We start from the raw sequence: 14819 nt of genomic DNA on the forward strand, positions 1-14819 counted from the left end.
TATGGTCCGTGAATAATCCTCCCGTAATACTAGACTAAATGGCTTGGAATTAAACAATTAGTTGTTTTCTTTCTGCCTCGTCAGTGATGGAGCTCTGCCCTACTGCGATCGGGCGTGCTATTTATTTGATACCGATTATTGTACTGGGAGCGGTTGCTTTGGTTTAGAGGACAATGCCCTATTGGAATAACGCCTGTTAATCAAAAATTAACACAAATTATAACTTTTGGTTGAATCATGTTCCATAACGGATGAACTGAGTATGAGTACCTAAAAAATTCACGTTAGAATTACCAATAATGGCGTATGTAAATATTTAAATGTAAATACGGGCCAATGAAGCCGTTTTTGTAAAGTAAGTAATAACAATCTGTTTGAACTGTTTTTCTGATGAAGCGTCAATATTTTAAACTCATATATGTATAAAAATCCATAGAAAATATTCAAAATGGCGGGAGAGCCTCAGAGGTATTTACGTTATGAAAATTATTGTAAATGAAGTGCTGCATGATGGTATTTAATATCAGTATTTTAGCAATGTTTAGTTAATAAACAGCCTGGTATGAGATAAAATTTTAATTCAGAGCTTTATTAATGCAATGTTTTAATTAGAGTTAAGAGGTGGGTCCGCAGCTACGGAATCTCGCAAGCCATCTACGCGATATGATCACTAACCTTCCGGATTTCTTTTCAAGATTTGGGGTTGCCTTTCCAACCCATTGTTCTTATCTTTGTTTGTTTTAGTTACGTTTTTGTCTCACTCGTGGTTTATTTTATGGAGATTAAACTAAATTACTACCGGTGTAAAATTACGACTTGCTTTTATTGTGTAAAAATATAGGTGGACTATGCGCATTTTCTTTGATTATACTTATCTTTCTGTAAACCACATACTATTATTAAAAAAAAAATCTTTAAAAATGTAATAAACGACGGGTACTATATTGTGAAATTCGCGTATGTAAGTAAAATATGTCGCCAACGCTAGTAGGTTGCAACTCACGTGCACCTGCGGATATTGCCGCGTAAATCACATTTCTTTTCTGACACATATTTCTTCTGCTATTCGATTAACCCGTCTATCAAAACCGCAAATGTAAAACTTTTAATATCAACATTTCTATGAAATAAAACTACATAAAACCTTATTGAACTGACCGCATTTGCACGTAATAGCTACTGTATGTGCGTATCTGATAATAAACATCGTTGTAATCAGTGGTGAATCGATTATTATCGTACTGATAACCTCATTAGGAAACTAATTTATATAAGCATTTAAATAATTACTATGTGCTTGTTAAGCATATTATAATTATATGGCTCGGACGACATGAATTACATGCTGTAATAGTCATCTATACGCCAAGGGGATTAATATTTAATGCTGCTATTCTGTACGGAATTACTCTGACGCTGTGGTTGAGCTTCTACTGAATTACTGCCTAATAGCTGGACTCGGTGTCGATTTGTCGATACCACATTCTGTCTAGTTAAAGCTAAATTGCATAAAGTTCGTTAAATTTCAGTTTCTCGTTGGCATCAAATTGAATTTATAGTTTTATCAGCAAAATAAATTGAACAGATGCAGCAATAACGTTCGCTACATCTGCATACTGACGTTCTTTAATTTAATTATCGATGTTTTAAATAAAGAAACAAATAGATTGTTAATCAATAAATTGAACCGTTATTAGCTAATGAAAATCACTTATCTCGTGGCTCCCAAATTAATTGTAAAATGACAGAGCAGCACGGCTCAGTTCTCTTAATGTTCGCTCACAAAGCGAAACGGCTCGGGCGGCGCCGTAGCGCCACGTAGCGACGGTGATTATGATAATGACGCGGTAGCCGCGCTTTTTGTGTTGCTCGTCTTACAACACTGAATTCGACACTATTCCTGATTTTGTTGGGTTTCTTACGATTCTGACGCTGCCCATTTCAGAAAATGGAAATGCTTTTAAATTATGCAACTCTACATAATCCACGCCCTAAACGCCTTCTCCGTTACCTCAATTATTCACTCGAGCGGTTTGATGTTTTAGAAAATTGTCGCGATATTGCAGACGAGTGTCGTTGTATAATTTAGTAGACTTATGTTTTCAACACATTTGCTACGAAACTTTCATTTTCTTTTTTGTCGTATAAAATTATGTTTAAGTTAAAATAAAAATTAATGTAGTTACATGTATTTTTATATTTTAAATCGTCGATTTTCAATTTATTTTTTATTCCATTCAGGATTCCGATGGCGATACACCATTGCACGATGCAATTTCAAAGAAACGGGACGACATATTGACTTTGCTGTTGGACCACGGAGCAGACATGACACTCACTAACAGTAACGGCTTCAACGCTCTGCATCATGCCGCACTTCGGGGAAATCCAAGGTAACGTAATGTTAACAGTATACAGAACATATTTAATGTGATATTTTTATTTCAGTATTTCAGATAATTAATAATTATTGCGGAATGATTTAACGCAGTATGCAAGGTATTCATATAGTACCTACACTAAAGGATTTATTCTAATTTAAACACACTTCAAGATACAAAATGTTTTTCTTTAGCAACTAACTTTTACCATCAATAAGAATTCGAAATATTAGTAAAGAAAAAAGGGTCTGTGTGGGTGAATTTCAAGACTTTCTATGACATGTATGGAAACATTAATATCGATATATTAGTGTGTGCTTAATCTCGCCTTTAACAATTTCACATTTGCATAACTTCTACTAATATTATCCATTTTAAATTAAGTATAATGATTTACTCGACAGTTTGCATGGAATACATTAAGCCACATTTCTTGGTACGAACCCAAGAAATGCCATTCTCTTCCTCGTTTCTATTAACTATTGCTCGGTTGATACTTTTAGGTTTTATTCGTTGCTTGTAATAAAATACGCAAGTAGAAGGCAAAAAGTCGAAATCTGGATTCGTATATCGTTAAATAAATTTAAATAATTTGAAGGGATCTGCGGATCTATGTATGAATTTATCGCGGGAACGGGTGGTTATGACCGAGCTAGCCCGACCATAAACTCGTACGCGCACAACGGTTGCTGTCCGAGGCCTCTTTATTGCGGCCCTACCCATATCTACATTATTCATGTATTTATATGATTTTGCACTGCTAATATATGCGATTCTAATCCGTTTATGATTGTTATTATTGTATGTCACGAAGTTATTCCCACCAATCTGTAACTTAACCATCTTTATGTTGTTATACGTAGGCATGCTACGAAATCTTTACATTTCTATATCAATTTTAAAACTAGTTGTTCAGTGTTCCCTTATGGCAAGTTTACATCAATTGTTTCTTCGACTTGCACTCAAGCTAAAAACTGTTTATTCATGTAATATTAATTAATTTCGATATAACAAAACAAAAAACATCAATCAATTATGTTTGTTTTCTCATTAAATAGACAGTATTGATGAACTCCGTAGTCTCAAAAGAAAAACTGAGTAATCGTAATAAATGACTGTCCAGTAAAATCGACCTTTTGATATTATTGCTATACAAAGCTGGGTAAGCGTATTTTATGAATCAGTAAGCAAAAGTAACGCAGAATAATGAATCACCGCTGGAGAATCGTGCGTGAAGCGGTTTATTTGTTGAGGGTCCGAGGCAGCGCTGGATCCGAGGAGCTTGCGACCGAACGCTATAATATTCCAGTCACGGGACGCGTCCTAGGGAAATAATACAAAATGAGCTACGTGACCAGTTCATTACATTGAAACATGGCACGCACTCGCGGTCTCTTCCAATCTGAACGTATCCCTTTTTCATACCCGCAGCTATGGAAATATCCCAACTATGAATTATGCCTCCCTCTTACTTATCAATATCCAATTTAATACACCTTTTATAATAAAAGTAATAATGGTTTGCAAGAATTCTGGGAACGTGAATTATATTAGTACTTACTAGATATGATTTTATTTTTACGTAGGTGAATATATTTGCTATTTATGGAACGGACACGTGTGGCTTATTTTATATAGACCATGGGTATATTTCGATCTTTTTTTCTTATTTCAATTCATATTAATTTCTTTTGATTGAAGAATAAGAAAACTTTTACAATATATTCGTATATGACAATAAAATATCTTGACATATACGACTCGGAAACATTTGATTCTACTAATAAAACGCAGGTAAACAGTATAGATCACCGAAGTTTTTTAAGATTGTTGCTTAATGGGAATCGAATAGAAGATTGTCGTAAAACGTCCTCGATTTTATCGCGAAATGAGAAGTCGCTCGCGACTTTTCCCATTCTACAAAAACGTTCGTTTCCCTCCCGAGATGTAAAATCGTTTTATTTTATTACTTCCGCCAGTATAGCGCTATATCGATATTGCGCTTCTCACTACGGAAACTTTTAATAAAGATCCTGTACAATTTATTAAGATAAATAAGAGTTTTCCGAAGATATTATCATTTTAATGCTCGATTGCTTAATTACAATTAATTAATTTTATCTTTTATTGGAGTGGGACGTAATATACATTGCAACGTTTTCAGTTAATTCTCTGTCGTGTTCATTTTGGAATAATATGTCACTGTGAATCTGATATATTTTATGTATCATATTCTTTTTTTCCTTGTTGTTACTATTTTCTAGTTACCAAAATAAAAGTGAGTTCAATTATCTTCTATTGTACTCTATTCTTATATTTTTTATTGCTTAAAAATACCATTGACAAACCGCTTCAATCAGAATTCAGATAGGTACATTTTACCTTTCACAGCAGAACTCCAAAAAATAAAACAAATTGTTTAACATGGAAACCTTTATTATTTCGAAGCATAAAATAGTGTTTCACAGATTGCAGTGATTAATATGTTTTACAATCCGACAATCATTGGAAGCCTGAACAGCTGCGACGAGCGCGGTTCGTTTCGATAAGACGAATATTCGCGCTCAGCATTAATCGTGAGCTTAAATATTTTAACGCGTCGTAACATTGATTTATTCGGAGCGTAATCTCCGCTCGTGGTTTGTTTGTTCTTCGGCTCGAGACGTACAGGCAAGAACGGGCGCCCTCTATCTACGCAGCCAGTTTAGTGGGCCCATATAATTCATTCCATCAACGCCGTGTTTATTGTTTGCCGTTAATAGCCTATCTATGTCTATTTTCTTTCGAGGGTATAATCGATTGTTTCCTTCTACGGCCGCTATCTGCATTGACCACACGTACGGCGCTAAACAAACCTTCGATCTCTGTACAGTCGAGAATAGAATGAGCGCAGCATTCAGGGGAGATTTATGTGGTCATTGTGCGGCGTTAATTGCAGCGAATGGAGCAAAGTGCGATGGTATCCGACTATCTGAACGAGAATTGTAATCCCCAGACTGCATTGCCAACCATGCCGACCTTATAGATATTCCATTTGTAACATTAAACGTCAATGTGGACTATTTATTACGCAAGTTATTACGCTTGAAAGCTTCAGGGTAAGCATTTATTGTTTTTAAGTAATATCATGTAACATTGGATTATTATTTTTTGCTTTTACTATGATGATCTGGTACTGGATTTATGTATCTTCATTAAGTAATGTTAATTTTACTCAAATAAAAATATGGATGTGCACTTCTCGTACGGGTCATGGAAAAAATAACAACAATAAAATTCGCTATCATTAATTAAAAAAATCATACCCTCAATTATGTGATGTGTTTCAGAGAATTTGTTGTAGCTATAGTAAATGAAAAATGTATAGCGTTGTCAGTGTTGCTGTCCGCCGGCCGCAATTAGCGACAGCACACGCGGATAATCCGGCGCCGCTCGCCAGTCGCCGCCCTAACACTATTGCCACCAGCGCTTCGCACACGAATGCACTACGAATTCAGCGAATAAATTCATTTGTACGCAAATTGTATTGGCGCTTGCAATTAAAACTTTGTTGGCGCTCGAGCTAAGATAAATAACACTAATACATTCTACTTATTGCGGAGAAGTTGCAGGATACAGAGGATATATTAATGTTGTTCCTAATTTGTTTGGGCGGTGCCGGATTAACGGTGCTGCCCTCGACTTATATTCCTACAATGGTCCCTTCGCCCCCCGTTGCCCCATATTTAATATTTGACCTCCTTAGAGAATTACCAAAAATACATAAAGTTTCTAAATGATGTATGATTTACACAGAACCCTCTTTTGTTTTATATGTTTTGTTATAACTATGAGGTATGTATTAAATTATAATAGTTGGAGATATTAATTAATTAAACGACACGGGAATACTGTAAGTTTTGTATACTAAGCAAGAAAAGTACTTGACGAAATAAACTGTACAATGTTCTGAATTATAACTGCTGAATATTGTCGTTAAAATTTTAAGACTGAAGGTGTTTCAAGCGACATAAAAATGTTTGAAACCATTATAAAACTTTTGATTAAGATCTTGCATTCTACTTTGCGCCGTGCAAAGCTACTTTAAAAATAAATCTCTTTCTTTTTGCCTCCCCTTACATTACATAAGAAAAGTAAAAAACGAACGTAATAAATTGGCGCAGTGGTTCAGGGCGTACGATAAGAAAATCCACTATTAACGGGATCTAATTCAGTGAGGCGTTCTAACTAACGTCTACTTTGAAATTGATTCCACAACTTACAACAGAGTACTATTCAATTAACTTAGATTGCAACGGATCATTTGGAAGCTCGTAGATCAAATGTGCTCAAATAATTTTGTTGGATATTAATTACAAGGAGTGGTTATGGGCATTCATTAGCAAACGGATAAAGTCTAAGGCTAATATTTCAGACGCTGGAACAGATCGTGCTGATAGCAGATATTGTATGTTATGAGTTATGTTTTTTATTGTCTGTTGTGTTTTAGTTCTGATATTTGCAATAAGATTATATTTTTCATATTCGATTAAAAGTGTTTTGCCATTCTTTTAATAGAAGAAGCTTAAGGGTGCGTATAAAGCAAAATTACCAATCTTCTATTAGATGATACGTGTAATATTCAAGACCAAATCTAAGAAATAAAATATATATCAAACTAGATGATATGTTCAACGATTCTGTTCAATCAAAAACATAAAATATTAAAATTGACTCGATAAAAAAAAATCACCAAGTTAGCTCTAATTTTCACACTTTTACGTTTTCTACTTGACATGGTAATACTTATTATGATTTTTTTTTTCATAAACAATTATATTAAAACATTTGCAAGATACTTGTCAGAGCATTTTGTGTAATTACTTTTAGTTTTGGTTTTATCTGCGATAAACCACTTTTGGCGCTCTTTTTTTCTCGAGATAAACGTTTGGTTTTGTCACGATAAAAGTGGTTTATCATAATAAGTATTACCATGTCAAGTAGAAAACGTAAAAGTGTGAAAATTAGAGCTAACTTGGTGATTTTTTTTTATCGAGTCAATTTTAATATTTTATGTTTTTGATTGAACAGAATCGTTGAACATATCATCTAGTTTGATATATATTTTATTTTTTAGATTTGGTCTTGAATATTACACGTATCATCTAATAGAAGATTGGTAATTTTGCTTTATACGCACCCTTAAGTGTACACATACAAATTGTAATAATTATAATTTAGAATTACTGACAAAATGTGATTTACTACTGCAATTTTTGATTAGTACTAAAAACCTTGATTGCCATTGTTCAATGTTCAGTTTCACTTAAGAACAATTATCAAAATCAATTATATTTTATTTTAAACCCATATTGTATTGATATAATCAAATTTATATCAAATCAATATCAAGCAGCAATATACGTAAATTATATTAGATTTGATTAATGCTCAGCTGCCTCGGTTAGTTATATATGTATATGCCATTCCAAGTTAATGTTTATTACATTCACGTTCCTTTGTATTGCTGAATAAGTCTGAACTGGGAATAATAAACCAAAAGTTAGTCCGTCCTGTCTAGATTCGTGTTATTATTGCGAGTTTCTAAAACGCGATTTAAACGAGAGTAATTTTACAGAGTGCTGTAGCCTCCAGAACTCAACGGTCTTAAACTGGATTAAATGGAGCCGTAAGTTATCATCAACACCCATAAAATACAGACTGAGTTGAGTGAGACTACAATTTATGAACGGTACAAAGCGCCTCGTTGAGATTGGAAATTTTGACTTGCTGAATGCAATTTGGATATCTTATATCTGTTTACGGCAGCTGTTAATCATTTAGCGCCTTTCATTTATATAGTCTTTATTCTTACAAATCTAATAATAAGAAGAAGAATATCTAAAGATACTGCAACATTGTGATTTTACTTTGAATTGTTATTTAATACAATTTATTGAAACTTCTTAGTGCACTTTTGTTAAACAGTTCTTATTAATCCATATGAAAGTATGTCAACACACAATGTAGGCACAATGTCTACGCTTATTTCTATAGAAATATATAAAAATAATATTATTTTTTATGGTGCGTTTATCTCGGTTATATACTGAAAGTAAATTGAAATTATGAAAAATTATTTAATGAATAAAACTTAATAGGCCAAAAGACCACACGTATCAGCTGGCATTTTTTATTTTGGGTCATGGCATATATTTCTTTTAGTAAAAAAAATTTCGTCCTCTAGATATTTCAAAATCATTATATAGAGCTTTTCGATTCCGTCCTGACAAATTTGAAGTTCCTAAGCAGTTCATTTGTGCGTGTGCAGTCGAATGCGCTCAGATGCGGGCATCGTGGTGAAGGCATTTTCCAGAGCAGTAGATACACATAAATAACACAGAAACAACTTAGCGATGAGTAACTAGTAAGTATAACGCAGCGTATACGTGTATGGGCTTGCCTTGCTGTTCCGCTTCTTTGTGTACTTTACCATTGTTCCATTTGTTAATGTTGTTAGTGCACTTTTTCAGCGACTACGCTAATTTAAATACCTCTTGTTCCTTTTGCGAAGAGTGCCCGTCTTCCGTTTTCCGCGGGTACCGTTCCCTTTTCGTTTGAGACGTCCGCATCGGGAGACTGCATTTAAATGAGACACTTAATCACTCGGGTTGGCCTCGTGTTCTTTATAGCGGTTGTTGTCTTCGTTCATTACGAGAATAAAATATAGATTTAAATAAATTCGCAAATTTATTGAGCAAAGCGCTTAATGTAAGCTACGGCTTGAGTATCTTTTTAATTAACCTTCTAGTTTATCGCTAAATTAGAATTTACTTAAACATTAATTAAATTATACTCTTTACGAGCCAAAGATTCGCAAAGAGTTTATAAATTAATCAAATCCACTTAAAATCCACTCACAATAAATTATTTAAATAAATAAGTTCATTTTATTTCTATCGCAGAACTATTCTTACTCTTTATACCTTGCTAAATCGTGCATTCAAAGACGGATCCCACGATTTAAAAGTGCAAACGAGGCCTTTCTGTTCAATAGTAAGAAGAATCCTTTGATATATTACAGAACCAATGCAAGTAAATAGAATAAGAAGAAACGTAAAAGGATTCCAACTCGGAAAATATGGACCATTGGGAATATGTCGCCGGCGGTCGCGCCTAGACCGCTAACACCCACTCGAATTGTGTAAATATGAGTAGGGTAATAAACTCGTAGCGAGGAGACTGCGCTCGGATTTGCCTGTATGAGTTCTGTACGTGAGCGGCCCCCGCGTGCCCGGGCCCGCTCCCCCCATTCCTCATGCCTTACGTACAAACCTAACTTTTCATCTCAGACATCGCTTGCTTTCCTCTGAGACGATACTCATTTCTTTGGTGCTTTAAAGAATTTTGAAGTGCACGAGTTTCCTTTGAGATTGTACCGAGGGATTTAGTAAATTAATTTCAAGTGAAATGTACTGTAACACTTTATGTATTTTCCTAGTAATTGTTTGCGATGTCATTTCTCTCGTTTATCGGCTTTGTATTATTAAGATTCTGTTTTTAACTTATCATGTGGAAACATTTCTAGGCGATTAATAAATAATTTCTTAATAAATTTTCCAAATAAATAATTAAAAGTTTTTCAATTAATTCAAAAGTTCTTAACTATTTACATATTATAATAAGGCAATTGTGTTTTTATGATTAGCATAATTATCAAACAAAAAGCTACAGTAATATAATGAGTTATAATAATAGTAATCAATTATTGAAATAGTTTGCATGCATTACAGATGCGGCGCGCATAATTAACAATCCGATAGATTGTGTACAAATAAATTGGTAATAAATTATTTAAACCAGATAATAATATTTAATGCATTTTATTTGAATTGTTGAACAATACTTGAATATGAAAATAGCTATTAATAAATTTAACAATGAAAAGAGCGTTTAATTGATAATATAAAATGCTTTATTGGATATTGGTTTTGTATTACACACCATTAATCGAATTCACAGAACCACAGTTATAACGTGTTGTGTATCCATACTAATATTATAAATGCGAAAGTAACTCTGTCTGTCTGTCTGTCTGTTACTCAATCACGCCTAAACTACTGAACCAATTTGCATGAAATTTGGTATAGAGATATTTTGTTACCCGAGAAAGGACCACAGTATTACCATTATTTCCTACAGTAAGGAATCGCCTTTGATGTCGCGCGATGCCGCCGCCAGCGTAGGTAATGACGCTGCCACACGAAAATACGCTAGGGTTGCAACAAATGGGAAATAAAACAATTGTGATTATTAATATTATGATGAAATCTTTATTCATATGTACATTCAAAATAATTGCGATTATTAAATCTGATGTAATTATTTGTTCATAAATATATAATTACAGATATTGCACTGCTAAATATTATTTACGTGGACACTTTATTTTTGGATGTTCTTAATTGTATATTATAACATTTAACTAAGTAATGCATTCGCATTGGGATGTACAATCTGATTAGAAAATAATGAGGACAACATATATACATAGCTTTGATTTTAATTCAACAGATACAATTAATACAATCTTTCTGAAATATTGTTTCCTTCTGGGATTTCAATGTAGATTTACATCCGTAAACCGAACAGTTTGTGCGCGCCATAATAGAATATGTAAGTACCTATGTATAATAAAATTATTACACAAAAAATACGACTGCGTCATCCTTTCGCGCTAGGTAAAGCAAACTAAGCGTGTTTGCTTTACGCGGCCCGCGTCGCCCGACCCCCGCCAGTTCCCCTCCGTTTCTCTGCACAAGTACATTCGTCGCACTACTGTAGGAAATAATGGTAATACTGTGGAAAGGACATAGGATAAGTTTTATCCCGGAAATCCTACGGGAACGTGTTTTTCTTTGAAAACGCGGGCGAAGCCGCGGGCGGAAAGCTAGTTTTAATATAAATTTAAACTTCTTTTCACTTCGTCTAACGCCTCTCAAACATTTATTCATCGTGTCTCAAAGGAATCTCGATAAAGCAGCTTTAATAACGTTGATCATAGTTACTTTCAAAGACTGATAAACCTAGTTATACTCAATACTGAATAGTACTAGTACTAACAACCTAATTTCATTCTGTACTAGCGGTCCGCCCCGGCTTCGCCCGTGGTACATATTTCGCAATAAAAGGTAGCCTATGTTCTTTCTCAGGGTCCAAAAGATTATCTGTGCCAAATTTCATCAAAATCGGTCCAGTAGTTTATGAGCCTATTCATTACAATCAAACAAACAAACAAAGTTTTCCTCTTTATAATATTAGTGTAGATAACCAAAGTAGAAAATCTTAGATTAAAATTAATTTATATTAGACTAACCTTCTAGATGTTATTCAAAAATTCATATCCTTTTTATTTTATGCTCATTTCGAAATTATCACTTTATTACACTATCAAGAGATTTTTTGTCCATTGTCACGTGGTTAATTAAAGATAGATTAAAGGACGGTTTCATAACTTTTGAATATACTCTTTACTTTCTCTATCAGTTAAAACGACATTTAATGTATGAGAATGTGCGTCAAGTGCCCAATAGGCTATCAGGGACATTATCATTTATCAGTGAGCGGCGAAATCATCCCTAAAGATTAATTTTAAAAACAACATGCAAATATTCTATATCCAGTGAATTATAGCCGCGCTGAACACATTTTATTACCGTAACACGAAAACAATTCGATTTAAATAACAAAACAATTTCCGTCGGTCCTGCGTCAAATGTTTTTTGTCCACGGTGGTTGTCACAAAGCCACACGTCACGGCTGTTTGCGTATTAATTTCTGTACTAAGCTGAGTGGATCAGAATGTCGGCGCGGCTCTCCGAACGTAGCCTATGATGCATGGCCCGGCTTGGCGAGCCTCGCTTAATGAAATATTCGCGGCGCGAGTGAAACGGACACCGCCATCAATCACAGGTGAATTCTCTTGCGCTGACCACTTACTTCGGGAACGTTTGCTTCAAAAAAGGGGACGCAATGGTCTGTTTTTAATTTACTTACCATGGGCACTAGGTACGATACGTTACTCGACATTATTGGTATACGGCCTTAAAATTGACTATTTTAATTGTCTACTTCAAATATTCTTATTGAATTTACATTTACAACATTACTGAAAATGTATAATATTCCTCTTCTTCATATTTAAATCAGATTCATTTAGTTGCACATAAATGATAAGAAAAACTTACAAAAATACTTAAATTATCAAATAATTCCGTTTAGATATTTTTTTGCGAAATATTAGTAAGCCGTTTTAGACTTTGACAAAACACAATGTCATTATAAGGCTTAGTTATACAAAGTGCCATGTTAAATCGGCACATAATATACGATAGGTATTCTGCTCCCGTACAGTCTCATTGTTATGTCTACGAATATGAATACATAATGTTGTTACAAGGTGCAATAGTGTTGTCGCGAACGTATATAAAGCTAGATGTGTATCTAGTCTCAAGAAGCGTTTCAAAGCCTTGAGATGCGGAAACTTTACACCGTGCAGTCTGAGTTTACCCTAGGTAGAAGTAGTGTGTAGGGTTTGTATTTGCACATCCCCTATGCAAGGCACGAGTTTCGATACTTTTCACGAAGGAGAACGTCGCTCAACAATGTTACACGCGATATTGCTAATCACTCATGGCTCGCGTCTGCAAGACGTAGACTTAGGAGCGCTCTTTCTTTTGCGCCATTTGTCTTGATTGGCGCGAAGATTACTTTACTAATAGTTCTCGTCAACACTTTCTTAGCTCTTCTCTGCGTTGTGTTATATGCGTGTATGTAAATTATCAATAAACAGGCTACTACATAGTTGTCCAAATATATCTCACAGTTAATTAACAAACATCTAAAAACCACAATCGCAATTATCATAGTAGTATGCGATTTTCAATGATTAGATTATACATGACGTACCGTATACATTTTTAGATCAAAAGGTAGACGAATAAGCCATTCAATTCGAGAGATGAATCGAAGCAAGCGGATCAGTGTCATCGAAGAAAAAGTAGGTGTATCGAGGTCACGTTCATTCCATAACTTTGTTAGTTTCGTTATTACGATAGACGTGAAAACAGTAACTGAAAGACGTGACGGCAATATTAACAATCAATAGCATTATGTTTTATTATTTTATATAATTTCTGTTTCGCCACAATACTGATTCTCCGTTTTAATTTACTCGTTATATTGTAGACTAATTAACTTATCTCGTTCCATTATATGGTAGACAAAATTAAACAGTGTAAATGAAATTGAATGTTGAAGTTTCCAGTGATATTCTCGGTATAGTTGACTCGGAGTTTTCAAGCGCAATGTTTCGCATTATACTTGACATATACGAATGGACACTTTCAAGGCGGAAACTTAAAAGGCACTTTTAAGTATCATAATAGAATATCTTAATGCAATCTGAGGGATAACTAACTTTTATTTAGTTTCCAGTCTTTGTTTTAAACTTGGTCTATGCGGACGCGGGACGGTAAAGCTTTATATTGGTAGTGCTCGTCGGACATTGTTAATAGTTACTTTGTTCGCAAAAATAAGTATGAAAGACGAAGCAAAATATTGGATTTACAATTTTAAGAAATTGTTTAGTTCCTACAGTTATATCATTTTCAGTTTATTAAAGCAAGCAAAACTACCTATTTCATAATGTACATTTTTAAATACTGCACTTTGAACTTGAACTCTTCATCATAATTACGTCGAGATTTAAAAATAAAAAAATTGCTACATTTATTAGAAAAGTAAACAAATCATTTATATTAAAAACATGATACAACTTTTTAACATTTCCAACAATGCTTTTCTATCGAGATCGTTCTAAGAAATATCTCTCAATACTTATTATTCACTGCCCTTACCTCAAGCGGGGAGCTTTTGTATAACCCACGTAATAAGCGTCAAGCCACAACGAATTACAATAGCTCTTGGCATGCAGAATGGAGCATGACTCGGGCATTATTTTACTATCAGTCAAGATGACAGTTGTATTTTTCGCGACTATGTAGCGTCCGACGCTTGGGCGCCAGCTCGTCGTTTATCATCGACTCCGCCGTGTCCAAGCCCTTACTTATAATGAATATGTTGCAAGAAAAAGTAGAGTCACTCATATTGAAGCGGTGCATTATTAATGAAACTCGGTTTCATATGAAAAACTATACAGTTCTATATATACGTTACGTACGTATATTACGTTCAACTAACGATAAAAACGTTGAGTATAACGTAAACGCATATTAAAAATAGATTTGTATAGAAAACTCTATTTATAGGCTATAGAAATATCGTACCACGGTGTTATTATTATAGAATATCTGAGAAACATTCATCTTAACCTAAAGACGGTAATACCCTAACAAATATTAAGAATATTTCATTGTCATCCATTCCTTTATTCGATTT

At 34.2% G+C, this 14819-nt stretch overlaps 1 protein-coding gene across 2 annotated transcripts in view; it reads left to right on the forward strand.

Moving 5' to 3' along the window:
* Positions 1-14819, forward strand: part of LOC149910334 (E3 ubiquitin-protein ligase MIB1-like) — a 116475-nt gene that overhangs the window by 28422 nt on the left and 73234 nt on the right. For both annotated transcript variants that reach the window (XM_090112738.1, XM_090112743.1), the window contains exon 11: positions 2242-2393. In XM_090112738.1, coding sequence (XP_089968864.1) covers positions 2242-2393 — 152 coding nt within the window. The remainder of the gene's footprint in view (positions 1-2241; positions 2394-14819) is intronic.

The sequence above is a fragment of the Colias eurytheme genome, chromosome 2, assembly GCF_061535395.1.
Source record: "Colias eurytheme isolate Ceu_HAF_F1 chromosome 2, ilColEury1 Martin Lab GWU primary, whole genome shotgun sequence".
Classification (NCBI taxonomy): Eukaryota; Metazoa; Arthropoda; class Insecta; order Lepidoptera; family Pieridae; genus Colias; species Colias eurytheme.